Here is a 21,143-nt window from a genome sequence, read left to right on the forward strand (position 1 = left end):
AAGAAACGTTTATTACAGTAATATAAAGAAACGTTTATTACAGTAATATACCACACACACACACTGATACAAACACAAGAGCCACGGTAATATAAAGAAACGTTTATTACAGTAGTATAAAGAAACGTTTATTACAGTAATATAAAGAAACGTTTATTACAGTAATATAAATAAACGTTTATTACAGTAATATAAAGAAACATTTATTACGGTAATATAAAGAATATACCACACACACACTGTTGATTCAAGCAGTATAGAGTCTTAATCTGTTAATTCAAGCAGTATATAGTCTAATTATATTGATTCAAGCAGTATAGTGTCTTATTCTATTGATTCAAGCAGTATAGAGTCTTATTCTGTTAATACAAGCAGTATATAGTCTTATTATATTGATTCAAGCAGTATAGTGTCTTATGCTATTGATTCAAGCAGTATAGAGTCTTATTCTGTTGATTCAAGCAGTATATAGTCTAATTATATTGATTCAAGCAGTACAGTGTCTTATTATGTTCATTCAAGCAGTATAGAGTCTTATTCTGTTCATTCAAGCAGTGTATTATATTGATTCAAGCAGTATAGAGTCTTATTCTGTTGATTCAGCAGCATAGAGTCTAATTCTGTTGATTCAGCAGCATAGAGTCTAATTCAGCAGCATAGAGTCTAATTCAGCAGCATAGAGTCTTATTCCGTTGATTCAGCAGTATAGAGTCTAATTCAGCAGCATAGAGTCTAATTCTGTTGATTCAGCAGTATAGAGTCTAATTCTGTTGATTCAGCAGCATAGAGTCTAATTCAGCAGCATAGAGTCTTATTCTGTTGATTCAGCAGCATAGAGTCTTATTCTGTTGATTCAGCAGTATAGAGTCTTATTCTGTTGATTCAGCAGTATAGAGTCTAATTCAGCAGCATAGAGTCTAATTCTGTTGATTCAGCAGTATAGAGTCTAATTCTGTTGATTCAGCAGTATAGAGTCTTATTCTGTTGATTCAGCAGCATAGAGTCTAATTCTGTTGATTCAGCAGTATAGAGTCTAATTCTGTTGATTCAGCAGTATATAGTCTTATTCTGTTGATTCAGCAGCATAGAGTCTTATTCTGTTGATTCAGCAGTATAGAGTCTTATTCTGTTGATTCAGCAGTATAGAGTCTTATTCTGTTGATTCAGCAGTATAGAGTCTTATTCTGTTGATTCAGCAGTATAGAGTCTAATTATGTTGATTCAGCAGTATAGAGTCTAATTCAGCAGCATAGAGTCTAATTCTGTTGATTCAGCAGTATAGAGTCTAATTCTGTTGATTCAGCAGCATAGAGTCTAATTCTGTTGATTCAGCAGTATATAGTCTTATTCTGTTGATTCAGCAGCATAGAGTCTAATTCTGTTGATTCAGCAGCATAGAGTCTAATTCTGTTGATTCAAGCAGCGTGTTCATTCAAGCAGCGTGTTCATTCAAGCAGCGTGTTCTATCTCAGAACGAGGGGCACTTATTTGTTTTAAGGCCTCAGTGAAACCAGTCCTGGTCCTGTGGGTTCCGTGAGAGGTCCCAGACAGGTATCAGAGCAGGTAGAAATACAACACCTAGAGCAGTACTCTACATCTCTCTAGGAGCAGGTAGAAATACAACACCCAGAGCAGTACTCTACATCTCTCTAGGAGCAGGTAGAAATACAACACACAGAGCAGTACTCTACATCTCTCTAGGAGCAGGTAGAAATACAACACCCAGAGCAGTACTCTACATCTCTCTAGGAGCAGGTAGAAATACAACACCCAGAGCAGTACTCTACATCTCTCTAGGAGCAGGTAGAAATACAACACCCAGAGCAGTACTCTACATCTCTCTAGGAGCAGGTAGAAATACAACACCCAGAGCAGTACTCTACATCTCTCTAGGAGCAGGTAGAAATACAACACCCAGAGCAGTACTCTACATCTCTCTAGGAGCAGGTAGAAATACAACACCCAGAGCAGTACTCTACATCTCTCTAGGAGCAGGTAGAAATACAACACCCAGAGCAGTACTCTACATCTCTCTAGGAGCAGGTAGAAATACAACACCCAGAGCAGTACTCTACATCTCTCTAGGAGCAGGTAGAAATACAACACCCAGAGCAGTACTCTACACCTCTCTAGGAGCAGGTAGAACTACAACACCCAGAGCAGTACTCTACATCTCTCTAGGAGCAGGTAGAAATACAACACCCAGAGCAGTACTCTACATCTCTCTAGGAGCAGGTAGAAATACAACACCCAGAGCAGTACTCTACATCTCTCTAGGAGCAGGTAGAAATACAACACCCAGAGCAGTACTCTACATCTCTCTAGGAGCAGGTAGAAATACAACACCCAGAGCAGTACTCTACATCTCTCTAGGAGCAGGTAGAAATACAACACCCAGAGCAGTACTCTACATCTCTCTAGGAGCAGGTAGAAATACAACACCCAGAGCAGTACTCTACATCTCTCTAGGAGCAGGTAGAAATACAACACCCAGAGCAGTACTCTACATCTCTCTAGGAGCAGGTAGAAATACAACACCCAGAGCAGTACTCTACATCTCTCTAGGAGCAGGTAGAAATACAACACCCAGAGCAGTACTCTACATCTCTCTAGGAGCAGGTAGAAATACAACACCCAGAGCAGTATTCTACATCTCTCTAGGAGCAGGTAGAAATACAACACACAGAGCAGTACTCTACATCTCTCTAGGAGCAGGTAGAAATACAACACCCAGAGCAGTACTCTACATCTCTCTAGGAGCAGGTAGAAATACAACACCCAGAGCAGTACTCTACATCTCTCTAGGAGCAGGTAGAAATACAACACCCAGAGCAGTACTCTACATCTCTCTAGGAGCAGGTAGAAATACAACACCCAGAGCAGTACTCTACATCTCTCTAGGAGCAGGTAGAAATACAACACCCAGAGCAGTACTCTACATCTCTCTAGGAGCAGGTAGAAATACAACACCCAGAGCAGTACTCTACATCTCTCTAGGAGCAGGTAGAAATACAACACCCAGAGCAGTACTCTACATCTCTCTAGGAGCAGGTAGAAATACAACACCCAGAGCAGTACTCTACATCTCTCTAGGAGCAGGTAGAAATACAACACCCAGAGCAGTACTCTACATCTCTCTAGGAGCAGGTAGAAATACAACACCCAGAGCAGTACTCTACAGCTCTCTAGGAGCAGGTAGAAATACAACACCCAGAGCAGTACTCTACATCTCTCTAGGAGCAGGTAGAAATACAACACCCAGAGCAGTACTCTACATCTCTCTAGGAGCAGGTAGAAATACAACACCCAGAGCAGTACTCTACATCTCTCTAGGAGCAGGTAGAAATACAACACCCAGAGCAGTACTCTACATCTCTCTAGGAGCAGGTAGAAATACAACACCCAGAGCAGTACTCTACATCTCTCTAGGAGCAGGTAGAAATACAACAGCCAGAGCAGTACTCTACATCTCTCTAGGAGCAGGTAGAAATACAACACCCAGAGCAGTACTCTACATCTCTCTAGGAGCAGGTAGAAATACAACACCCAGAGCAGTACTCTACATCTCTCTAGGAGCAGGTAGAAATACAACACCCAGAGCAGTACTCTACATCTCTCTAGGAGCAGGTAGAAATACAACACACAGAGCAGTACTGTACTTCTCTCTAGGAGCAGGTAGAAATACAACACACTACCTCCTGTAGGTTTTAAATCCTACCCTGATCCTGTAGAGAAACCCTCCTGTAGGTTTTAACTCCAACCCTGTTCCTGCAGAGATACCCTCCTGTAGGTTTTAAATCCTACCCTGTTCCTGTAGAGAAACCCTCCTGTAGGTTTTAACTCCAATTCTGTTCCTGGAGATTTTCTGGAACAGGGTTGGAGTTTTTTTTTAAATGACAGAAGGGCATCTCTCCAGAAATAGGGTGTGGCGTATCTCTGGTGTAGAGTATCTCTGGTGTAGAGTATCTCTGGTGTAGAGTATCTCTGGTGTAGAGTATCTCTGGTGTAGAGTATCTCTGGTGTAGAGTATCTCTGTTGTAGAGTATCTCTGGTGTAGAGTATCTCTGGTGTAGAGTATCTCTGGTGTAGATTATCTCTGTTGTATATCTGGTGTAGAATATCTCCGGTGTAGAGTATCTCCAGTAGATACTGTATTGTCCAATCTGTAATATATTACATTATACTATATTGTCTAATCTGTATTATATTATATTATACTGTATTGTCCAATCTGTACTATATTATACTGTATTGTCTAATCTGTATTATATTATACTGTATTGTCCAATCTGTACTATATTATACTGTATTGTCTAATCTGTATTATATTATACTGTATTGTCCAATCTGTATTATATTATACTGTATTGTCCAATCTGTATTATATTATATTGTATTGTCCAATCTGTATTATATTATACTGTATTGTCCAATCTGTATTATATTATACTGTATTGTCCAATCTGTATTATATTAATACATTGTGAATATAGATATTATATTATATTATACTGTATTGTCCAATCTGTATTATGTTATACTGTATTGTCCAATCTGTATTATATTATACTGTATTGTCTAATCTGTATTATATTAATACATTGTGAATATAGATATTATATTACATTATACTGTATTGTCTAATCTGTATTATATTATACTGTATTGTCTAATCTGTATTATATTATATTGTATTGTCCAATCTGTATTATGTTATACTGTATTGTCTAATCTGTATTATATTATACTGTATTGTCCAATCTGTATTATATTAATACATTGTGAATATAGATATCATATGAATTGTGGATGTGTATGAATATATATCCACGGAGTCCCAAACAGCACCGTTTGGGAAGCAGTCCATATTGTCCTATAAAGTCTTAGAATGACCGTCTCCTCTGTTGTCTAGAGGTGAAGGTCTCTCTACCTACATTCGTCTTCTTGCTTTGACCAACACCTGATTCTAGAGCTGTAGGTCTCTCTACCTACATTCGTCTTTTTGCTTTGACCAACACCTGATTCTAGAGCTGTAGGTCTCTCTACCTACATTCGTCTTCTTGCTTTGACCAACATCTGTTCCAGGGTAAACCAGGTATAGTAGAGAGTTCCAGGTATAGTGGAGAGTGACAGAGTTCCAGGTTAAACGAGGTATAGTGGAGAGTTCCAGGTTAAACCAGGTATAGTAGAGAGTGACAGAGTTCCAGGGTAAACCAGGTATAGTGGAGAGTTCCAGGTATAGTGGAGAGTGACAGAGTTCCAGGTTAAACGAGGTATAGTTGACAGTGACAGAGTTCAAGGGTAAACCAGGTATAGTAGAGAGTTCCAGGTTAAACGAGGTATAGTTGAGAGTGACAGAGTTCCAGGTTAAACCAGGTATAGTAGAGAGTGACAGAGTTCCAGGTTAAACCAGGTATAGTGGAGAGTTCCAGGTTTAACCAGGTATAGTAGAGAGTGACAGAGTTCCAGGGTAAACCAGGTATAGTAGAGAGTGACAGAGTTCCAGGTTTAACCAGGTATAGTAGAGAGTGACAGAGTTCCAGGGTAAACCAGGTATAGTGGATGATGTTGCTGTTGGGGGAGGGTCTACCCGGTGTTGCTGTTGGGGGAGGGTCTACCCAGATGGTAACCAGTGATGTTGCTGTTGGGGGAGGGTCTACCCGGTGTTGCTGTTGGGGGAGGGTCTACCCAGACGATAACCAGTAATGTTGCTGTTGGGGGAGGGTCTACCCAGATAACCAGTGATGTTGCTGTTGGGGGAGGGTCTACCCAGACGATAACCAGTGATGTTGCTGTTGGGGGAGGGTCTACCCAGACGATAACCAGTGATGTTGCTGTTGGGGGAGGGTCTACCCAGATAACCAGTGATGTTGCTGTTGGGGGAGGGTCTACCCAGACGATAACCAGTGATGTTGCTGTTGGGGGAGGGTCTACCCAGACGATAACCAGTGATGTTGCTGTTGGGGGAGGGTCTACCAGACGATAACCAGTGATGTTGCTGTTGGGGGAGGGTCTACCCAGACGATAACCAGTAATGTTGCTGTTGGGGGAGGGTCTACCCAGATAACCAGTGATGTTGCTGTTGGGGGAGGGTCTACCCAGACGATAACCAGTGATGTTGCTGTTGGGGGAGGGTCTACCCAGACGATAACCAGTGATGTTGCTGTTGGGGGAGGGTCTACCCAGATAACCAGTGATGTTGCTGTTGGGGGAGGGTCTACCCAGACGATAACCAGTGATGTTGCTGTTGGGGGAGGGTCTACCCAGATGATAACCAGTGATGTTGCTGTTGGGGGAGGGTCTACCAGATGATAACCAGTAATGTTGCTGTTGGGGGAGGGTCTACCCAGATAACCAGTGATGTTGCTGTTGGGGGAGTGTCTACCCAGACGATAACCAGTAATGTTGCTGTTGGGGGAGGGTCTACCCAGATAACCAGTGATGTTGCTGTTGGGGGAGGGTCTACCTAGACGATAACCAGTGATGTTGCTATTGGGGGAGGGTCTACCCAGACGATAACCAGTGATGTTGCTGTTGGGGGAGGGTCTACCCAGACGATAACCAGTGATGTTGCTGTTGGGGGAGGGTCTACCCAGATGATAACCAGTGATGTTGCTGTTGGGGGAGGGTCTACCCAGATGGTAACCAGTGATGTTGCCATTGGGGGAGGGTCTACCCAGATGATAACCAGTGATGTTGCTGTTGGGGGAGGGTCTACCCAGATGATAACCAGTGATGTTGCTGTTGGGGGAGGGTCTACCCAGATAACCAGTGATGTTGCTGTGGGGGGGAGGGTCTACCCAGATGATAACCAGTGATGTTGCTGTTGGGGGAGGGTCTACCCAGACGATAACCAGTGATGTTGCTGTTGGGGGAGGGTCTACCCAGATAACCAGTGATGTTGCCATTGGGGGAGGGTCTACCCAGACGATAACCAGTAATGTTGCTGTTGGGGGAGGGTCTACCCAGACGATAACCAGTGATGTTGCTGTTGGGGGAGGGTCTACCCAGACGATAACCAGTGATGTTGCTGTTGGGGGAGGGTCTACCCAGACGATAACCAGTGATGTTGCTGTTGGGGGAGGGTCTACCCAGACGATAACCAGTGATGTTGCTGTTGGGGGAGGGTCTACCCAGACGATAACCAGTGATGTTGCTGTTGGGGGAGGGTCTACCCAGACGATAACCAGTGATGTTGCTGTTGGGGGAGGGTCTACCCAGACGATAACCAGTGATGTTGCTATTGGGGGAGGGTCTACCCAGACGATAACCAGTGATGTTGCTGTTGGGGGAGGGTCTACCCGGTGTTGCTGTTGGGGGAGGGTCTACCCAGACGATAACCAGTGATGTTGCTGTTGGGGGAGGGTCTACCCAGACGATAACCAGTGATGTTGCTGTTGGGGGAGGGTCTACCCAGACGATAACCAGTGATGTTGCTATTGGGGGAGGGTCTACCCAGACGATAACCAGTAATGTTGCTGTTGGGAGAGGGTCTACCCAGACGATAACCAGTGATGTTGCTATTGGGGGAGGGTCTACCCAGACGATAACCAGTGATGTTGCTATTGGGGGAGGGTCTACCCAGACGATAACCAGTGATGTTGCTGTTGGGGGAGGGTCTACCCGGTGTTGCTGTTGGGGGAGGGTCTACCCAGACGATAACCAGTGATGTTGCTGTTGGGGGAGGGTCTACCCAGACGATAACCAGTGATGTTGCTGTTGGGGGAGGGTCTACCCAGACGATAACCAGTGATGTTGCTGTTGGGGGAGGGTCTACCCAGACGATAACCAGTGATGTTGCTGTTGGGGGAGGGTCTACCCAGACGATAACCAGTAATGTCGCTGTTGGGGGAGGGTCTACCAGACGATAACCAGTGATTCTCCAGTCTTGATTCTCACACAAACAACGAAGTCATTATACAGTTCTCTCTGTTCCTCCCTTTCATCTCTCTATTCCTCCTCTCCTCCTCCTTCCTCCCCCGTCTCGACCAGCAGCATCCAATTCTCTCTGTTCCTCATGAGGCCGTCCAACAGTGGAGAACAGGAGTCAAACATCCCAGAAAGAGTCTGAGAAAAGAGGGGGAGAAAGGGAGGGAAGGGGGGGTGGAGAGGGAGAGGGAGAGAAAGAGAGAGAGAGAGACAGAGAGAGAGAGAGAGAGAGACAGAGAGAGAGAGAGAGAGAGAAACAGAAGGAGAGAGAGAGAGAGAGAGAGAGATAAACAGAAGGAGAAAGAGAGAGAAACAGAAGGAGAAAGAGAGAGAGAGAGAGAAACAGAAGGAGAAAGAGAGAGAGAAACAGAAGGAGAAAGAGAGAGAGAGAGAAACAGAAGGAGAGAGAGAGAGAGAGAAACAGAAGGAGAAAGAGAGAGAGAGAGAGAGAGAGAGAGAGAGAGAGAGAGAAACAGAAGGAGAAAGAGAGAGAGAGAGAAACAGAAGGAGAAAGAGAGAGAGAGAGAAACAGAAGGAGAAAGAGAGAGAAAGAGAGAGACAGAAGGAGAAAGAGAGACAGAAGGAGAAAAAGAGAGAGAGAGAGAGAGAGAGAAAAAGAGAGAGAAAAAGAGAGAGAAAAAGAGAGAGAGAAAAAGAGAGAGAGAAAAAGAGAGAAAGAGAGAGAGACAGAGAGAGAGAGAGAGAGAGAGAGACAGAGAGAGAGAGGACAGTGAAGGGTATGGAGAGAAAGAGTGAGAGGGGGAGGTGGGGGGGTTGGGGGGAAAAGTGGGGGAGGGGGGGAGAGAGTGAGAAAGCAATGAATACAAATTCATACATTTCTGATCTCCTACAAAGGTATAACCCACCCAGGTTGTATAGACTGGTACCCACCCAGGTTGTATAGACTGGTACCCACCCAGGTTGTATAGACTGGTACCCACCCAGGTTGTATAGAGGGTGAATGGACTGGGACCCACCCAAGTTGTATAGACTAGAACCCACCCAAGTTGTATAGACTAGTACCCACCCAGGTTGTATAGACTGGTACCCACCCAGGTTGTATAGACTACTACCCACCCAGGTTGTATAGACTGGTACCCACCCAGGTTGTATAGACTAGTGCCCACCCAGGTTGTATAGACTAGTACCCACCCAGGTTGTATAGACTGGTACCCACCCAGGTTGTATAGACTGGTACCCACCCAGGTTGTATAGACTAGTGCCCACCCAGGTTGTATAGACTAGTACCCACCCAGGTTGTATAGACTAGCACCCACCCAGGTTGTATAGACTAGTACCCACCCAGGTTGTATAGACTGGTACCCACCCAGGTTGTATAGACTGGAACCCAACCAGGTTGTATAGACTGGTACCCACCCAGGTTGTATAGACTAGTACCCACCCAGGTTGTATAGACTAGTACCCACCCAGGTTGTATAGACTGGTACCCACCCAGGTTGTATAGACTAGTACCCACCCAGGTTGTATAGACTAGGACCCACCCAGGTTGTATAGACTAGAACCCACCCAGGTTGTATAGACTAGACCCACCCAGGTTGTATAGACTAGTACCCACCCAGGTTGTATAGACTGGTACCCACCCAGGTTGTATAGACTGGTACCCACCCAGGTTGTATAGACTAGTACCCACCCAGGTTGTATAGAGGGTGAATGGACTGGGACCCACCCAGGTTGTATAGACTAGAACCCACCCAGGTTGTATAGACTAGCACCCACCCAGGTTGTATAGACTAGCACCCACCCAGGTTGTATAGAGAGTGAATGGACTGGGACCCACCCAGGTTGTATAGACTAGTACCCACCCAGGTTGTATAGACTGGTACCCACCCAGGTTGTATAGACTGGTACCCACCCAGGTTGTATAGACTAGTACCCACCCAGGTTGTATAGAGGGTGAATGGACTGGGACCCACCCAGGTTGTATAGACTAGAACCCACCCAGGTTGTATAGACTAGTACCCACCCAGGTTGTATAGACTAGTACCCACCCAGGTTGTATAGACTAGTACCCACCCAGGTTGAATAGACTAGTACCCACCCAGGTTGAATAGACTACTACCCACCCAGGTTGTATAGACTAGTACCCACCCAGGTTGTATAGACTAGAACCCACCCAGGTTGTATAGACTAGTACCCACCCAGGTTGTATAGACTAGTACCCACCCAGGTTGTATAGACTAGAACCCACCCAGGTTGTATAGACTAGCACCCAACCAGGTTGTATAGACTAGAACCCACCCAGGTTGTATAGACTAGTACCCACCCAGGTTGTATAGACTAGTACCCACCCAGGTTGTATAGAGGGTGAATGGACTAGTACCTACCCAGGTGTATAGACTGGTACCCACCCAGGTTGTATAGACTAGTACCCACCCAGGTTGTATAGAGGGTGAATGGTCTACTATCTACCCAGGTTGTATAGAGGGTGAATGGACTAGCACCTACCCTGGTTGTATAGAGGGTGAATGGACTAGCACCTACCCAGGTTGTATAGAGGGTGAATGGACTAGCACCTACCCAGGTTGTATAGAGGGTGAATGGACTACTATCTACCCAGGTTGTATAGACTAGGACCCACCCAGGTTGTATAGACTAGGACCCACCCAGGTTGTGTAGACTAGGACCCACCCAGGTTGTGTATAGGGTGAATGGTCTACTATCTACCCAGGTTATATAGAGGGTGAATGGAATAGTACCTACCCAGGTTGTATAGACTAGTACCCACCCAAGTTGTATAGAGGGTGAATGGACTAGTACCCACCTGGTATAAGGGATGGCACATCCCATCGATGTAGTTGACCTGCATGTGAGGAAGACGAGTGCTGTTGTCTCTGTTCATCATGTCCTGGGGACAAACAGATGGAATTTATTGTCACGCCTGAGTTAAACATGTTGTCCTGCAGGTCAGAGGTCAACTGAGTTAACATGTTGTCCTGCAGGTCAGAGGTCAACTGAGTTAACAATAATATGAGTTAACATGTTGTCTTGCAGGTCAGAGGTCAACTGAGTTAACATTAATATGAGTTAACATGTTGTCCTGCAGGTCAGAGGTCCACTGAGTTAAACATGTTGTCCTGCAAGTCAGAGGTCAACTGAGTTAACATGTTGTCTTGTAGGTCAGAGGTCAACTGAGTTAACATGTTGTCCTGCAGGTCAGAGGTCAACTGAGTTAAACATGTTGTCCTGCAGGTCAGAGGTCAACTGAGTTAACAATAATATGAGTTAACAGGTTGTCCTGCAGGTCAGAGGTCCACTGAGTTAAACATGTTGTCCTGCAAGTCAGAGGTCAACTGAGTTAACATGTTGTCTTGTAGGTCAGAGGTCAACTGAGTTAACATGTTGTCTTGCAGGTCAGAGGTCCATTGAGTTAAACATGTTGTCCTGCAAGTCAGAGGTCAACTGAGTTAACATGTTGTCTTGCAGGTCAGAGGTCGACTGAGTTAAACATGTTGTCCTGCAAGTCAGAGGTCAACTGAGTTAACATGTTGTCTTGCAGGTCAGAGGTCAACTGAGTTAACATGTTGTCCTGCAGGTCAGAGGTCAACTGAGTTAACATGTTGTCTTGCAGGTCAGAGGTCCACTGAGTTAACATGTTGTCCTGCAGGTCAGAGGTCAACTGAGTTAACATGCAGGTCAGAGGTCAACTGAGTTAAACATGTTGTCCTGCAAGTCAGAGGTCAACTGAGTTAACATGTTGTCTTGTAGGTCAGAGGTCAACTGAGTTAACATGTTGTCTTGCAGGTCAGAGGTCCATTGAGTTAAACATGTTGTCCTGCAAGTCAGAGGTCAACTGAGTTAACATGTTGTCTTGCAGGTCAGAGGTCGACTGAGTTAAACATGTTGTCCTGCAAGTCAGAGGTCAACTGAGTTAACATGTTGTCTTGCAGGTCAGAGGTCAACTGAGTTAACATGTTGTCCTGCAGGTCAGAGGTCAACTGAGTTAACATGTTGTCTTGCAGGTCAGAGGTCCACTGAGTTAACATGTTGTCCTGCAGGTCAGAGGTCAACTGAGTTAACATGCAGGTCAGAGGTCAACTGAGTTAACATGTTGTCTTGCAGGTCAGAGGTCAACTGAGTTAACATGTTGTCTTGCAGGTCAGAGGTCCACTGAATTAAACATGTTGTCCTGCAGGTCAGAGGTCAACTGAGTTAACATGTTGTCTTGCAGGTCAGAGGTCCACTGAGTTAACATGTTATCTTGCAGGTCAGAGGTCAACTGAGTTAACATGTTGTCTTGCAGGTCAGAGGTCAACTGAGTTAACATGTTGTCTTGCAGGTCAGAGGTCAACTGAGTTAACATGTTGTCTTGGAACTTAGTTCAACATCAAACCTGTTGTAAGTAGCGAAGTTCCATGCATTGAGGTTTGATGTTGAACTAAGTTCCAGGCAGCGGTAGCTACTTACGACAGGTTTGATGTTGAACTAAGTTCCAGGCAGCGGTAGCTACTTACGACAGGTTTGATGTTGAACTAAGTTCCAGGCAGCGGTAGCTACTTACGACAGGTTTGATGTTGAACTAAGTTCCAGGCAGCGATAGCTACTTACGACAGGTTTGATGTTGAACTAAGTTCCAGGCAGCGGTAGCTACTTACGACAGGTTTGATGTTGAACTAAGTTCCAGGCAGCGATAGCTACTTACGACAGGTTTGATGTTGAACTAAGTTCCAGGCAGCGATAGCTACTGACGACAGGTTTGATGTTGAACTAAGTTCCAGGCAGCGATAGCTACATGTGATAGCAGCGATAGCTACATGTGATAGCAGCGATTGCTACATGTGATAGCAGCGATAGCTACATGTGATAGCAGCGATAGCTACACGTGATAGCAGCGATAGCTACATGTGATAGCAGCGATAGCTACACGTGATAGCAGCGATAGCTACATGTGATAGCAGCGATAGCTACATGTGATAGCAGCGATAGCTACACGTGATAGCAGCGATAGCTACATGTGATAGCAGCGATAGCTACATGTGATAGCAGCGATAGCTACACGTGATAGCAGCGATAGCTACACGTGATAGCAGCGATAGCTACATGTGATAGTAGCGATAGCTACACGTGATAGCAGCGATAGCTACATGTGATAGCAGCGATAGCTACATGTGATAGCAGCGATAGCTACATGTGATAGCAGCGGTAGCTACTTACGACAGGTTTGATGTTGAACTAAGTTCCAGGCAGCGATAGCTACTTACGACAGGCTTGATGTTGAACTAAGTTCCAGGCAGCGGTAGCTACTTACGACAGGTTTGATGTTGAAATAAGTTCCAGGCAGCGATAGCTACTTACGACAGGTTTGATGTTGAACTAAGTTCCAGGCAGCGATAGCTACTTACAACAGGTTTGATGTTGTTACTAAGTTCCAGGCAGCGATAGCTACTGACGACAGGTTTGATGTTGAACTAAGTTCCAGGCAGCGATAGCTACTTACGACAGGTTTGATGTTGAACTAAGTTCCAGGCAGCGATAGCTACTTACGACAGGCTTGATGTTGAACTAAGTTCCAGGCAGCGATAGCTACTTACGACAGGTTTGATGTTGAACTAAGTTCCAGGCAGCGATAGCTACTGACGACAGGTTTGATGTTGAACTAAGTTCCAGGCAGCGATAGCTACTTACGACAGGTTTGATGTTGAACTAAGTTCCAGGCAGCGATAGCTACTTACGACAGGTTTGATGTTGTTACTAAGTTCCAGGCAGCGATAGCTACTTACGACAGGTTTGATGTTGAACTCTTCCTTCTCTCGGTCTCCTTGAGCGAAAAACTCTGATGCCACCAACTTAGCTGTCTGAGGAGGGAGAGAATGAGGGATAAACTGTGTATGTGTGTGTGTGTGTGTGGTGTGTGTGTGTGTGTTACCTGTGTGTGTGTGTGTGTGTGTGTGTGTGTGTGTGTGTGTGTGTGTGTGTGTGTGTGTGTGGGTGTGTGTTACCTGTGTGTTTGTGTGTGTGTGTGTGTGTGTGTGTGGGGGGGGGGGGGGGGGTGTGTTACCTGTGTGTGTGTGTGTGGGTGTGTGTTACCTGTGTGTGGTGTGTGTGTGTGTGTGTTACCCTCTTCTGAATATGCCAAGGCTTTGTAATGGCAGCAATGTCGCTGGCTGTCATCAGCATCGACCTGGAGACACACACACACACACACACACACACACAAACACACACACACAAACACACACACACAAACACACACACACACACACACACCCCTGGATCAGAGTCGATCACGACTAGATGGTCAAAGTAGTGCACTATATAGGGTTTAGGGTGTCATAAAGTAGTGCACTATATAGGGTTTAGGGTGTCAAAGTAGTGCACTATATAGGGTTTAGGGTGTCATAAAGTAGTGCACTATATAGGGTTTAGGGTGTCAAAGTAGTGCACTATATAGGGTTTAGGGTGTCATAAAGTAGTGCACTATATAGGGTTTAGGGTGTCACAGTAGTGCACTATATAGGGTTTAGGGTGTCAAAGTATTGTACTATATAGGGTTTAGGGTGTCATAAAGTAGTGCACTATATAGGGTTTAGGGTGTCAAAGTAGTGCACTATATAGGGTTTAGGGTGTCATAAAGTAGTGCACTATATAGGGTTTAGGGTGTCAAAGTAGTGCACTATATAGGGTTTAGGGTGTCAAAGTAGTGCACTATATAGGGTTTAGGGTGTCAAAGTAGTGCACTATATAGGGTTTAGGGTGTCAAAGTAGTGCACTATATAGGGTTTAGGGTGTCATAAAGTAGTGCACTATATATAGGGTTTAGGGTGTCATAAACTAGTGCACTATATAGGGTTTAGGGTGTCAAAGTAGTGTACTATATAGGGTTTAGAGTGTCATAAAGTAGTGCACTATATAGGGAATAGGGTGTCAAAGTAGTGCACTATATAGGGTTTAGAGTGTCATAAAGTAGTGCACTATATAGAGAATAGGGTGTCATAAAGTAGTGTACTATATAGGGAATAGGGTGTCAAAGTAGTGCACTATATAGGGTTTAGGGTGTCATAAAGTAGTGTACTATATAGGGTTTAGGGTGTCATAAACTAGTGCACTATATAGAGAATAGGGTGTCATAAAGTAGTGCACTATATAGAGAATAGGGTGTCATAAAGTAGTGCACTATATAGAGAATAGGGTGTCATAAAGTAGTGCACTATATAGGGTTTAGGGTGTCATAAACTAGTGCACTATATAGAGAATAGGGTGTCATAAAGTAGTGCACTATATAGAGAATAGGGTGTCATAAAGTAGTGCACTATATAGGGTTTAGGGTGTCATAAAGTAGTTCACTATATAGGGTTTAGGGTGTCATAAAGTAGTTCACTATATAGGGTTTAGGGTGTCATAAAGTAGTGCACTATATAGGGTTTAGGGTGTCATAAAGTAGTGTACTATATAGGGTTTAGGGTGTCATAAACTAGTGCACTATATAGGGTTTAGGGTGTCAAAGTAGTGCACTATATAGGGTTTAGAGTGTCATAAAGTAGTGCACTATATAGAGAATAGGGTGTCATAAAGTAGTGTACTATATAGGGTTTAGGGTGTCATAAAGTAGTGCACTATATAGGGTTTAGGGTGTCATAAACTAGTGCACTATATAGAGAATAGGGTGTCATAAAGTAGTGCACTATATAGAGAATAGGGTGTCATAAAGTAGTGCACTATATAGGGTTTAGGGTGTCATAAAGTAGTTCACTATATAGGGTTTAGGGTGTCATAAAGTAGTTCACTATATAGGGTTTAGGGTGTCATAAAGTAGTGCACTATATAGGGTTTAGGGTGTCATAAAGTAGTGTACTATATAGGGTTTAGGGTGTCATAAACTAGTGCACTATATAGGGTTTAGGGTGTCAAAGTAGTGCACTATATAGGGTTTAGAGTGTCATAAAGTAGTGCACTATATAGAGAATAGGGTGTCATAAAGTAGTGTACTATATAGGGAATAGGGTGTCAAAGTAGTGCACTATATAGGGTTTAGGGTGTCATAAAGTAGTGTACTATATAGGGTTTAGGGTGTCATAAAGTAGTGTACTATATAGAGAATAGGGTGTCATAAAGTAGTGTACTATATAGGGAATAGGGTGTCAAAGTAGTGCACTATATAGGGTTTAGGGTGTCATAAAGTAGTGCACTATATAGGGTTTAGGGTGTCATAAAGTAGTGTACTATATAGGGTTTAGGGTGTCATAAAGTAGTGCACTATATAGAGAATAGGGTGTCATAAAGTAGTGCACTATATAGGGTTTAGGGTGTCATAAAGTAGTGTACTATATAGGGTTTAGGGTGTCATAAAGTAGTGTACTATATAGGGTTTAGGGTGTCATAAAGTAGTGCACTATATAGAGAATAGGGTGTCATAAAGTAGTGCACTATATAGGGTTTAGGGTGTCATAAAGTAGTGCACTATATAGGGTTTAGGGTGTCAAAGTAGTGTACTATATGGGGTTTAGGGTGTCAAAGTAGTGTACTATATAGAGAATAGGGTGTCATAAAGTAGTTCACTATATATAGGGTTTAGGGTGTCATAAAGTAGTGCACTATATAGGGTTTAGGGTGTCAAAGTAGTGTACTATATAGGGTTTAGGGTGTCAAAGTAGTGTACTATATGGGGTTTAGGGTGTCAAAGTAGTGCACTATATAGGGTTTAGGGTGTCATAAAGTAGTGCACTATATAGAGAATAGGGTGTCATAAAGTAGTGCACTATATAGGGTTTAGGGTGTCATAAAGTAGTGCACTATATAGAGAATAGGGTGTCATAAAGTAGTGCACTATATAGGGAATAGGGTGTCATAAAGTAGTGCACTATATAGAGAATAGGGTGTCATAAAGTAGTGCACTATATAGAGAATAGGGTGTCATAAAGTAGTGCACTATATAGAGAATAGGGTGTCAAAGTAGTGCACTATATAGGGTTTAGGGTGTCATAAAGTAGTGCACTATATAGAGAATAGGGTGTCATAAAGTAGTGCACTATATAGGGTTTAGGGTGTCATAAAGTAGTGTACTATATAGGGTTTAGAGTGTCATAAAGTAGTGCACTATATAGAGAATAGGGTGTCATAAAGTAGTGCACTATATAGAGAATAGGGTGTCAAAGTAGTGCACTATATAGGGTTTAGGGTGTCATAAAGTAGTGACTATATAGAGAATAGGGTGTCATAAAGTAGTGCACTATATAGGGTTTAGGGTGTCATAAAGTAGTGCACTATATAGAGAATAGGGTGTCATAAAGTAGTGCACTATATAGGGTTTAGGGTGTCATAAAGTAGTGCACTATATAGAGAATAGGGTGTCATAAAGTAGTGTACTATATAGGGTTTAGGGTGTCATAAAGTAGTGCACTATATAGGGTTTAGGGTGTCATAAAGTAGTGTACTATATAGGGTTTAGGGTGTCATAAAGTAGTGCACTATATAGGGTTTAGAGTGTCATAAAGTAGTGCACTATATAGGGTTTAGGGTGTCATAAAGTAGTGCACTATATAGGGTTTAGGGTGTCATAAAGTAGTGCACTATATAGGGTTTAGAGTGTCATAAAGTAGTGCACTATATAGAGAATAGGGTGTCATAAAGTAGTGCACTATATAGAGAATAGGGTGTCATAAAGTAGTGCACTATATAGGGTTTAGGGTGTCATAAAGTAGTGCACTATATAGAGAATAGGGTGTCATAAAGTAGTTCACTATATAGGGTTTAGGGTGTCATAAAGTAGTGCACTATATAGGGTTTAGAGTGTCATAAAGTAGTGCACTATATAGGGTTTAGAGTGTCATAAAGTAGTGTACTATATAGGGTTTAGGGTGTCATAAAGTAGTGCACTATATAGAGAATAGGGTGTCATGAAGTAGTGCACTATATAGGGTTTAGGGTGTCATAAAGTAGTGCACTATATAGGGTTTAGAGTGTCATAAAGTAGTGCACTATATAGGGTTTAGGGTGTCATAAAGTAGTGCACTATATAGAGAATAGGGTGTCATAAAGTAGTGCACTATATAGGGTTTAGGGTGTCATAAAGTAGTGCACTATATAGAGAATAGGGTGTCATAAAGTAGTGCACTATATAGAGAATAGGGTGTCATAAAGTAGTGCACTATATAGAGAATAGGGTGTCATAAAGTAGTGCACTATATAGAGAATAGGGTGTCATAAAGTAGTGCACTATATAGGGTTTAGGGTGTCATAAAGTAGTGACTATATAGAGAATAGGGTGTCATAAAGTAGTGCACTATATAGGGTTTAGGGTGTCATAAAGTAGTGCACTATATAGAGAATAGGGTGTCATAAAGTAGTGCACTATATAGAGAATAGGGTGTCATAAAGTAGTGCACTATATAGGGTTTAGGGTGTCATAAAGTAGTGCACTATATAGGGTTTAGAGTGTCATAAAGTAGTGCACTATATAGGGTTTAGGGTGTCATAAAGTAGTGCACTATATAGAGAATAGGGTGTCATAAAGTAGTGCACTATATAGAGAATAGGGTGTCATAAAGTAGTGCACTATATAGGGTTTAGGGTGTCATAAAGTAGTGCACTATATAGAGAATAGGGTGTCATAAAGTAGTGCACTATATAGAGAATAGGGTGTCATAAAGTAGTGCACTATATAGAGAATAGGGTGTCATAAAGTAGTGCACTATATAGAGAATAGGGTGTCAAAGTAGTGCACTATATAGAGAATAGGGTGTCATAAAGTAGTGCACTATATAGGGTTTAGGGTGTCATAAAGTAGTGCACTATATAGGGAATAGGGTGTCATAAAGTAGTTCACTATATAGGGTTTAGGGTGTCATAAAGTAGTGCACTATATAGAGAATAGGGTGTCATAAAGTAGTGTACTATATAGGGTTTAGGGTGTCATAAAGTAGTGCACTATATAGGGAATAGCGTGTCATAAAGTAGTTCACTATATAGGGTTTAGGGTGTCATAAAGTAGTGCACTATATAGAGAATAGGGTGTCATAAAGTAGTGTACTATATAGGGTTTAGGGTGTCATAAAGTAGTGCACTATATAGAGAATAGGGTGTCATAAAGTAGTGCACTATATAGGGTTTAGGGTGTCATAAAGTAGTGCACTATATAGGGTTTAGGGTGTCATAAAGTAGTGCACTATATAGAGAATAGGGTGTCATAAAGTAGTGCACTATATAGGGTTTAGGGTGTCATAAAGTAGTGCACTATATAGGGTTTAGGGTGTCATAAAGTAGTGTACTATATAGAGAATAGGGTGTCATAAAGTAGTGCACTATATAGAGAATAGGGTGTCATAAACTAGTGCACTATATAGAGAATAGGGTGTCATAAAGTAGTGCACTATATAGAGAATAGGGTGTCATAAAGTAGTGCACTATATAGAGAATAGGGTGTCATAAAGTAGTGTACTATATAGGGTTTAGGGTGTCATAAAGTAGTGCACTATATAGAGAATAGGGTGTCATAAAGTAGTGTACTATATAGGGTTTAGGGTGTCATAAAGTAGTGCACTATATAGAGAATAGGGTGTCATAAAGTAGTGCACTATATAGGGTTTAGGGTGTCATAAAGTAGTGCACTATATAGAGAATAGGGTGTCATAAAGTAGTGCACTATATAGGGTTTAGGGTGTCATAAAGTAGTGCACTATATAGGGTTTAGGGTGTCATAAAGTAGTGTACTATATAGAGAATAGGGTGTCATAAAGTAGTGCACTATATAGAGAATAGGGTGTCATAAAGTAGTGCACTATATAGAGAATAGGGTGTCATAAAGTAGTGCACTATATAGGGTTTAGGGTGTCATAAAGTAGTGTACTATATAGAGAATAGGGTGTCATAAAGTAGTGCACTATATAGAGAATAGGGTGTCATAAAGTAGTGCACTATATAGGGTTTAGGGTGTCATAAAGTAGTGTACTATATAGAGAATAGGGTGTCATAAAGTAGTTCACTATATAGGGTTTAGGGTGTCATAAAGTAGTGCACTATATAGAGAATAGGGTGTCATAAAGTAGTTCACTATATAGAGAATAGGGTGTCATAAAGTAGTTCACTATATATAGGGTTTAGGGTGTCATAAAGTAGTGACTATATAGGGTTTAGGGTGTCATAAAGTAGTGCACTATATAGGGAATAGGGTGTCATAAAGTAGTGCACTATATAGGGTTTAGGGTGTCATAAAGTAGTGCACTACTTAACGCAGAGAAGTACCCATCCAGGACCTCTATACCAGGCGGTGCCCAAACGGGACCCTTGTGCACTACTTTAGGCCCATTGGGCTGCAGTCTAAAGTAGTGCACTACATAGGGTTTAGGATTCTCACCTTAGTAAGTCTCTGTGCCTGTCCTCCTCCCACCTCACTCCTCTCTGACCCAGTTCAAAGAACTCTGCCCTCCTCCTGAACACACACACACACACACACACACACACACACACACACACACACACACACACACACACACACACACACAGAGTGAGAGAGTAAGGCTACCACAGAGAGTCTCCCCTGCTAGATGTAGAATCACATGGTAAACTGGGGTAGAGCTCCCTGCCCATCCAGGACCTCTATACCAGGCGGTGTCAGAGATGTAGAATCACATGGTAAACTGGGGCAGAGCTCCCTGCCCATCCAGGACCTCTATACCAGGCGGTGTCAGAGATGTAGAATCACATGGTAAACTGGGGCAGAGCTCCCTGCCCTCCAGGACCTCTATACCAGGCGGTGTCAGAGATGTAGAATCACATGGTAAACTGGGGCAGAGCTCCCTGCCCATCCAGGACCTCTATACCAGGCGGTGTCAGAGATGTAGAATCACATGGTAAACTGGGGCAGAGCTCCCTGCCCATCCAGGACCTCTATACCAGGCGGTGTCAGAGATGTAGAATCACATGGTAGACTGGGCAGAGCTCCCTGCCCTCCAGGACCTCTATACCAGGCGGTGTCAGAGATGTAGAATCACATGGTAAACTGGGGCAGAGCTCCCTGCCCATCCAAGGACCTCTATACCAGGCGGTGTCAGTTTACCATGTGATTATACATCTCTGAAAAAACCCAAAGCACAGCTCCAAGCTACGCAAGAGCTATTTAGGGAAGAAGCAGTCAGCTGGTATTCTGTTTATAATGGAGTGGCCAGCACAGTCATCGGATCTCAACCCTATTGAGCTGTTGCGGGAGCAGCTTGACCGAGAGAGAAGAAGTGCCCATCAAGCCAATCCAACGGGTGGGAGGT

General features: G+C 43.2%; 1 protein-coding gene across 1 annotated transcript in view; it reads right to left on the reverse strand.

Moving 5' to 3' along the window:
• Positions 1-7,843: 7,843 nt before the first annotated feature.
• The window catches only part of LOC118966670 (cGMP-specific 3',5'-cyclic phosphodiesterase-like), a 49,348-nt gene continuing 36,048 nt past the window's right edge, over positions 7,844-21,143 (reverse strand). Inside the window, exons 16-20 of the mRNA XM_090211783.1 lie at positions 20,237-20,311; positions 14,005-14,068; positions 13,668-13,742; positions 10,712-10,795; positions 7,844-8,067 (exon numbers count right to left, since the gene is read on the reverse strand). Of these exons, the coding sequence (XP_090067909.1) occupies positions 7,951-8,067; positions 10,712-10,795; positions 13,668-13,742; positions 14,005-14,068; positions 20,237-20,311 (415 nt within the window). The 3' untranslated portion in view covers positions 7,844-7,950. The remainder of the gene's footprint in view (positions 8,068-10,711; positions 10,796-13,667; positions 13,743-14,004; positions 14,069-20,236; positions 20,312-21,143) is intronic.

Source organism: Oncorhynchus mykiss, chromosome 19 (genome assembly GCF_057628025.1).
Source record: "Oncorhynchus mykiss isolate SJ-2025 chromosome 19, ASM5762802v1, whole genome shotgun sequence".
Classification (NCBI taxonomy): Eukaryota; Metazoa; Chordata; class Actinopteri; order Salmoniformes; family Salmonidae; genus Oncorhynchus; species Oncorhynchus mykiss.